Source organism: Manacus vitellinus, unplaced genomic scaffold (genome assembly GCF_001715985.3).
Source record: "Manacus vitellinus isolate BGI_N305 unplaced genomic scaffold, ASM171598v3 scaffold_75_pilon, whole genome shotgun sequence".
Taxonomy (NCBI): domain Eukaryota; kingdom Metazoa; phylum Chordata; class Aves; order Passeriformes; family Pipridae; genus Manacus; species Manacus vitellinus.
The window spans coordinates 1,504,769-1,511,979 of record NW_021940789.1 but is presented as its reverse complement, the minus strand read 5'-3'; the positions used below and the strand labels follow the sequence as shown (position 1 = coordinate 1,511,979).

Here is a 7,211-nt window from a genome sequence, read left to right as displayed (position 1 = left end):
CCTGTCCCTCCATGCCTTGTCCCCAGTCCCTCTCCAGCTCTCCTGGAGCCCCTTTAGGCCCTGCCAGGGGCTCTCAGCTCTCCCTGGAGCCTTCTCTGCTCCAGGGGAACCCCCCCAGCTCTCCCAGCCTGGCTCCAGGGCAGAGGGGCTCCAGCCCTGGAGCACCTCTGTGACCTCCTCTGCTTTAACAGGTCTGTGACCTTCCTGTGCTGAGGGCCCCAGGGCTGGATGCAGCACTGCAGGTGGGGTCTCTCAAGGGCTGAGGGAGAGAATCCCCTCCCTCGACCTGCTGGCTACTCCCCCTCAATGCAGCCCAGGATGGTCTCTGAGTGCACACAGCCAGCTCATGTCCAGCCTCAGCCACCAGAACCTTCTCTGCAGGGCTGCTCTCAATGGGTTCCTCTCCCAGCCTGTATCATACCCTCACCTCCTCTCTTCCCCAGGCCAGGGGTTTGAAAGCATGGTCACCCCAGCCTGTCACCCCCCAGGGCAGGGGCAGCTGGGGGTGCTTGTGTTGGGACGTGACCCCCATTCCTGCCTCCTGCAAGGCCATCCCTGCTCCAGCCAGGGAGCTGCTCAGAGCTGTGGCTGCAGCCTGAGCCAAGGGAACCAAATGCTGCTCTCAGCAGGGAACCCCCTGAGATGCTGGATGTGGAGGAGGGAGCCAGAAGTGTCCAGGGAGGAAGCAGCCCCCAGCCAGTCCTGCTCTGGGCAGTGAGGGTTCTGCTGGGTTTGCAGGGTGAGTGTCCCTGCCACCAGAGCCAGGCTGCAGACACCCAGAGAGACAGACTGTCAGTGACAGGCATTTTGGGGACAAGATCTCACTGGTGCCAACGGGTAGCTTTGGGCTGTGGTGGTGCTGATGTGCCCTGCACAGGGTGTGCTGAGGGAGGAGGGGAGCACATCCTGAATGGTGCTGGGCAGGGGAAGGGGCTTGGAGTCCACTCCAAAGGGGAAGCCTCTGCCTGTGGAGCTGGTGGAGAGTGGGCTGGGATCCTGGGATCCTGCAGAGGTGCAGGCTGTGCTGGGAGCATCCCATAGGATCTGCTAGGGCTGGGAGAAGACCTGGACCTGTGCATGGTCCTGATTCTGCCTCTGCATTTGTTGCCTCCTCACCTTGTCCCTCCCCAGGCTCCTGCCAGGGAAGAAAAGTCCCCTGAGACCCAGCCCTGCCTGCTGCAGGTCCCTGGGATACAGGGACACCCCTGTCCCTGCCATGACAGTAACTGCACTAACACAGAGCTGGTCGATGCAGCGAAGGGCCGTGACCAGGGGGTCCTGGCACTGGGATGCCTGGCACTGGGATGCCCAGCAGGGCTGTGAGAGGGACCCACCAGCTGAGCCTTCCTGGTCCCGACCCCTCTGGCTCAGACATCCACGGTGTCCCAGGGGATGGAGCCCAGGTCCCCCACGATGCCCTGTGTGCCCCCCAGCCCTCTGGGTGTCCCCTCCCTTCTGAGGTGCTGGAGCTGCTGCTGACATCCCCCTGTCCTTGCTGTCCCCGCAGAACTCCATCCGGCACAACCTGTCCCTGCACACCCGGTTCATCCGCGTGCAGAACGAGGGCACCGGCAAGAGCTCCTGGTGGATGCTGAACCCCGAGGGCGGCAAGACGGGCAAGACGCCGCGGCGGCGGGCGGTGTCCATGGACAACAACAGCAAGTTCCTGCGCATCAAGGGCAAGGCCAGCAAGAAGAAGCAGCTGCAGGTGACGCAGGAGCGCGGGGAGGACAGCCCCTCCTCCCAGCAGCCCAAGTGGTCGGAGAGCCCCGCGTCCCACGCCAGCGACGAGTACGACGCCTGGGCGGACTTCCGGACGCGCGCCAGCTCCACGGCCAGCACGCTGAGCGGGCGCCTCTCGCCCATCATGGCCAACCACGAGCCTGACGAGCTGGAGGAGGATGATGGCACCCCCTCCTCCCCGCTGATGTACCCCAGCCCCTCCAGCACCATGTCTCCTTCCCTCAGCGCCCGCTGCTCCGTGGAGCTGCCCCGGCTGACCGACCTGACCGGCACCATCAGCCTGAACGAGAGCCTCGGGGAGAGCATGCTGGAGGACCTGCAGGACGGCTACGCCATGAGCCCGAGCCAGCAGCTCCCGCCGGCCGCCCTGCGGCAGCGCAGCTCCAGCTTCACCTTCAACTCCAAGTGCTCCAACATGGGGGCTGCCGGCAACACCTACTGCGGGACCATCTACAGCCAGCCGGCCATGGGCCTCATGCGCCGCCTGCCCATGCAGACCATCCAGGAGAACAAGCAGGCCACCTTCTCTCCCGTCAGCTCCTACAGGAACGCCTCGCTGCAGGACCTGCTCTCCTCCATCTCCTACGCGCACAAGGAGAGCATGGTCCCGGGGGACCTGCCCCTGCCGCAGGCCAGCCCCATGGTGCCGGCCCGTGGCCACAGACACAACCCGCTGCTGTGCGGGGGCGGGGAGCAGGGCCTGTCCTCCTACCCGTCCCACCCGGGCTCTCTCATGAAGAGCGGCGCGTTGTACCACCCGTCACCAGCCGGCCACCACCCCGCGGTCAACACCAGTGCCTTAGCCAATCCTGTCAGCCTTATGAGCCTGCCCAGCGACTCGTGCAGCATGGCGGCCGTGCCGCACCACGGGCACCTGCATCCCTACGCCAGTAACCAAGGGGCACACATGAGCCTGCTGGATTCGCTGCAGGGCCCCTACCCGGGGGCCGTCCACCCCCCCGTGTTGGGCCAAGACAGGTTCCCAGCAGACCTGGACCTGGACATGTTCAACGGGAGCCTGGAGTGCGACGTGGAGTCGATCATCCTGAATGACTTTATGGACAGCGATGAGATGGACTTCAACTTCGACTCGGCCCTCCCGCCGCAGAACGGGCTCAACGTGCCCGCGCTGCCCGGGGGGCCACAGCCCACAAACCAGAGCTGGGTGCCTGGGTGATGCCCGCCCCGGGGGGGGCTGACCACCGGGAAGCCACGAGGGGAACATTGAGACTAACTTTTTTTTTTCCTTTCTCTTCTGCCTTTGTTTGTTAAGATGGGCGAGAGCCGTCGGTCTGAGCTCGAGGTCGAACACGGAACACAAACCGGAGGGTCAAATACTGAGATGGAGGGGGAGGGCCCCCAGCCCCACGTGTGCCCCGTCTGCTGGGTCCTCCCGTGGGCATCCTCCAGAGGACACAGGGCAGCTGAGTGGGAGAGGCAGCTGGAGCCAGACGGATCCAGGGGGGTAGCAGGAAGGGAAGGCCTTTCCAGATGGTCCCAGTGCCCCACTGTGATGGTGCCAGTTTGATTTGCCCTTGGGCTGGGTGACAGAGCGGTGACGGCTGGTGGTGTGGTCGTTTCCCATGGGAAGGGACTGTTCCCTGAGCCACCTTGGGAAATGAGTCCTCTGGGTAGAAGTGTCAGGAGTGGGGACCCTGCCCCAGGGTGGGGGGGCTCGTCACCCCTCAGTCCTGGTGGAGGTCAGAGCTCTGCCAAGCCCACACACCCAGGACACCTCCACAGGGAGTGTCCTTGTGTGGCCCCAGGCAGGTTCTCTTACCGAGCAGTGAGAGGGGTGGTGATGGAGGGGAGGGTGTGCAGGCAGCAGCCCTGGGAACAGCATCTGGGCAGCCCCCTCGCCTGCTGGGGGCTGGGGGTGCCCCAGGAATGCTGCAGTCCCTGCCTGGGGCAGGCGTGGGCAGGGCCCGGGGGGGTCCTGCTGGGAGTGATGTGCTGCTGGAATGGGTCCCCTGTGCTGGAGGCTCAGGGGCAGCTCGCAGGGTTGGGGAGGGGGGCATATTTATTTGATTTCATGCACTCTTTTACCATTGAGTTTTTGCATTGGAAGGAAGAAAGGGTCGAGCTTAGGGACAGGAGAGAGAGGCCGTGAGCAGTGCTGGTGGCTGTGTCCCGTCACAGGGCTCATCTTGGCTTGGCCATGGCTTTGGGTGCTGGATGATGGGGTGAAAGCTGTGATGGGGGTCACCCTCAAGAAGGGGAGGGTTGTGGTGGCCAGGCCTCCAGGTGCAGGGTGGGGTCCTTCCTGCCCCAAACCTGGGTGACCCACATTGCTCAGGGAGGTGCCATGGGGCTCACAGCCAGGGCTGTGGGGCTCCAGGGGCTCACTGCCCATCCCCAAGGTGCCAGGAGAGCTGGTCCAGGGGGCTGTCAGCAAGAGGGGTGCACCCACCTTCCAGGGGCCGGGGCTCCGTGGGGATGGGGACCACAATTCACACGTGGTCCTGCCGCGTGCCAGGACCCCAAACTGGCCCCACTGCCTCAGTGGGGCAGGCGAGGGCCAGGGGGCCACAGCCATCCTGCACAGCTGTGAGGCAGCTCTGCCCTGGGTGCAGGGGGGTTTTGGAGGGGGCAGGCTGGTGGGCAGCAGCAGCGACTGGTCCATGCTCTGGAGGCACTGGAGGGTTTGGGAGGATGTGGTGGGAGCTCCTGCTCTGTCCTGTGGAGTCTCTGCTCAGCCATCCTTCCTCCTGGGCACCACAGGCTCTCTCTAACCCCCAGCCCCTGCCTTGCAGCAGGGTCAGGCTGCTGAACCAGCACGTTCTCCCAGCCCAGCTCTTCCCTTCTCACCCCAGGACCTGCTCCCCTGGCACAGTGCAGGCACTGGGTCCCAGCTGCAGGGACAGTGTGGCTGCCCAGAGCCAGGGCAGGGGCCTGTGGGTGGGCACCTCCTGCTCCTCTCCTGACCCACAGGGCTGTGGCAAAGAGGAGCCCCATGTGCCACCGTCCACCTTTGACCAGGGCACACGGCAGGCACAGTGTCTGAAGACATTCTTACAAGTTAATTAATTATGTTTACATTATTTGATCATGTACAGAATTTAATATATTCTATTATATATAATCTTTCTTGAATGCTTTTTTAAAAAGGGTTATTCTTTGGTCAGGATCATTACCACATTCCTTTTGTACACCACCTCTCGTTTCAGGCATATTTCAAATCCTTGGAAACCGGTCGCAAATGGCAAATTAATCCCTGGCCCCCCAGTTCAGCACGTGGGGTGTGAGGGACCCAGAGTCAGGGAGGGCAGGGAGGGCTGCCCTGGAGGAAAAAGGGGGGCTCTGCCCCCAAGAACGGGAGAAACAGAAGGGGTCCTGGCTCTTCCAGGCATCCAGTGTCCAGGCACAGCTCCAGCAGCACACCAGCACACCGGGCCAGCAGGCAGGCGTTTGCAGATGGGATTCTCTGGCACAGGGACCCCCAAGCCCCCTGTGGTGTCACCGACCCGACCATCGGTGTGGAGGGGGAGCCACACCAGCAGCAGGAGAAAACTCTCCCCTTGTCTCATGCCTGCCCCCCCCGCTGCCCCCCTGCCCCGCTGCTGGAGCCCCTCGATCCCCCCGGGGCACGTCCCATTGCCCAGCTGTCCTTGTGGTTCGTGACCGTGGGGTTGTCGTGTGTGCGGTGGAGTCGTGTTGGTTTTGAAGCGTCGTGTGTTCAGTCGTGTGCGGGGCGAGGGACGGCGGGGCAGGCACAGAGACCCCACAGCGGCTGGGACCCCGGCCCGGGGGGCTGCAGGGGAGCCCAGGGACCCGGGGGGTGGTGGTGGCACGGGGGATTTCAGGGCTGTGCTTGATGCCCGTGGGGCAGGCGGGTGCTGGGGGCCCTGGGGGTGGCTGGCACGGCCGTGCCCTCTGTGAGTGCGAGTGTGGGGCCACCAGGGCTCTGTGTCACTGTGGGGTGGCCGAGGGGACACCAGGGCTCTGTGTCACTGTGGGGTGGCTTAGGGGACACCAGGGCTCTGTGTCACTGTGGGGTGGCTNCAGGGCTCTGTGTCACTGTGGGGTGGCTTAGGGGACACCAGGGCTCTGTGTCACTGTGGGGTGGCTTAGGGGACACCAGGGCTCTGTGTCACTGTGGGGTGGCCGAGGGGACACCAGGGCTCTGTGTCACTGTGGGGTGGCCGAGGGGACACCAGGGCTCTGTGTCACTGTGGGGTGGCCGAGGGTTCTCTCTCTGAACACAGCGAGGCCCCCTCACGTCCCACCTCACTCAGCTTCACCCTCCCTGCTCCATCGCCCCCTCTCCCCCTGGTGCCCTGAGGACATGGAGCTCCCTCTGCTCCCAGCCCTGCCCCTGCTCAGCCCTGCCTGGAGCTGGTGTGGGGGGACGCCGAGGGGCCCCCCCGGTTTGCTCATACAGTGGTTTTGGGTCCGTCCTTTCCCTCGTATTTATAACTGTACAGACTGGGGGGGAGGGTCTGAGGTCATCTCTCACCACACATCTATCGTAGGCAATGGTAACTTTCTTGGTTGTGCTATTAGAGTTTGTGTATGTGGCAATGTAAAGAACTGTGTATAGTGCATTGTACAGCATATTTTCATGAATAAAATTGTTTTAAATATTACAAGGTGAGGCTGCTGCTTGTGTGCCTGGGCTGAGATGGGGGGAGGGTTCCCCCAGGGAAGCTGAGGAACCTGAGGAGAGTTACCAAGGAGAGGATGTGATGTTTGGTGACACTGAGCTTGCACCCAGAGCATGGGGATGGTTGGGCTGTCAGGTCATAGAACCATAGAACCATAGAACCTCTGAGGTTAGGAAAGCCCTCTAAGGCCACTGAGTCCAACCATCCCCCCAACACTTCCACACTCACCACTAACCCCTGTCCCCAAGTGCCACATCCACATGTCTTTTAAATCCCTTCAGGGATGGTGACTCCAGCACTGCCCTGGGCAGCTGTGCCAGGGCTTGACAATCCTTTCCATGAAGAAACTTTCCCTAATATCCAGCCTAAACCTCCCCTGGCACAACTTGAGGCTGTTCCCTCTTGTCCTGTCCCTTGTTCCCTGGGAGCAGAGTCTGACCTCCCCCAGCTCCCCCCTCCTGTCAGGGAGTTGCAGAGCCAGAAGGTGCAGTCCCACCTGGACACGCCTCTGGATATGGGCCTAGACAGTCTACAAGTAAATGTATTTACCAATATTTTCTGAGACTGATGTCCTGCCCCAGGGTCACTGCTGTCTGGTGTAGTGGTGGGGACAGTGTCCAGCTCGTGCCCTGCACCTGCTGTCCCAAGCCCCCTCCCTCCCTGTGAGGCTCCCTGGGTACAGCCCCAGCCACTGGCCTGGAAATCCCCCTTTCCATCTGCTGTTGGAGCTGTTTGGACCAAAATTTCCCCTTTATGTGGTTGATTTTATTTCCTGCCCAACCTCATTCCACGCCCTGCCATGGGCAGGGACACCTCCCACCAGCCCAGGTTGCTCCAAGCCCCATCCAACCTGGCCTTGGACAC

General features: G+C 62.5%; 1 protein-coding gene across 1 annotated transcript; it reads left to right on the top strand.

Annotated features, from left to right (window-relative positions):
* Positions 1–1,447: 1,447 nt before the first annotated feature.
* Positions 1,448–3,940, top strand: LOC103764615 (forkhead box protein O6-like). Its single transcript, XM_029964608.1, has one exon. The coding sequence runs from the start codon at positions 1,589–1,591 to the stop codon at positions 2,918–2,920; it is 1,332 nt and encodes a 443-aa protein (XP_029820468.1). The 5' UTR covers positions 1,448–1,588; the 3' UTR covers positions 2,921–3,940.
* Positions 3,941–7,211: the final 3,271 nt, after the last annotated feature.

Bases quoted from the DNA above. Each gene is read 5' to 3' on its own strand.
- LOC103764615 (XM_029964608.1), top strand. From the start codon at position 1,589: ATGCTGAACCCCGAGGGCGGCAAGACGGGCAAGACGCCGCGGCGGCGG.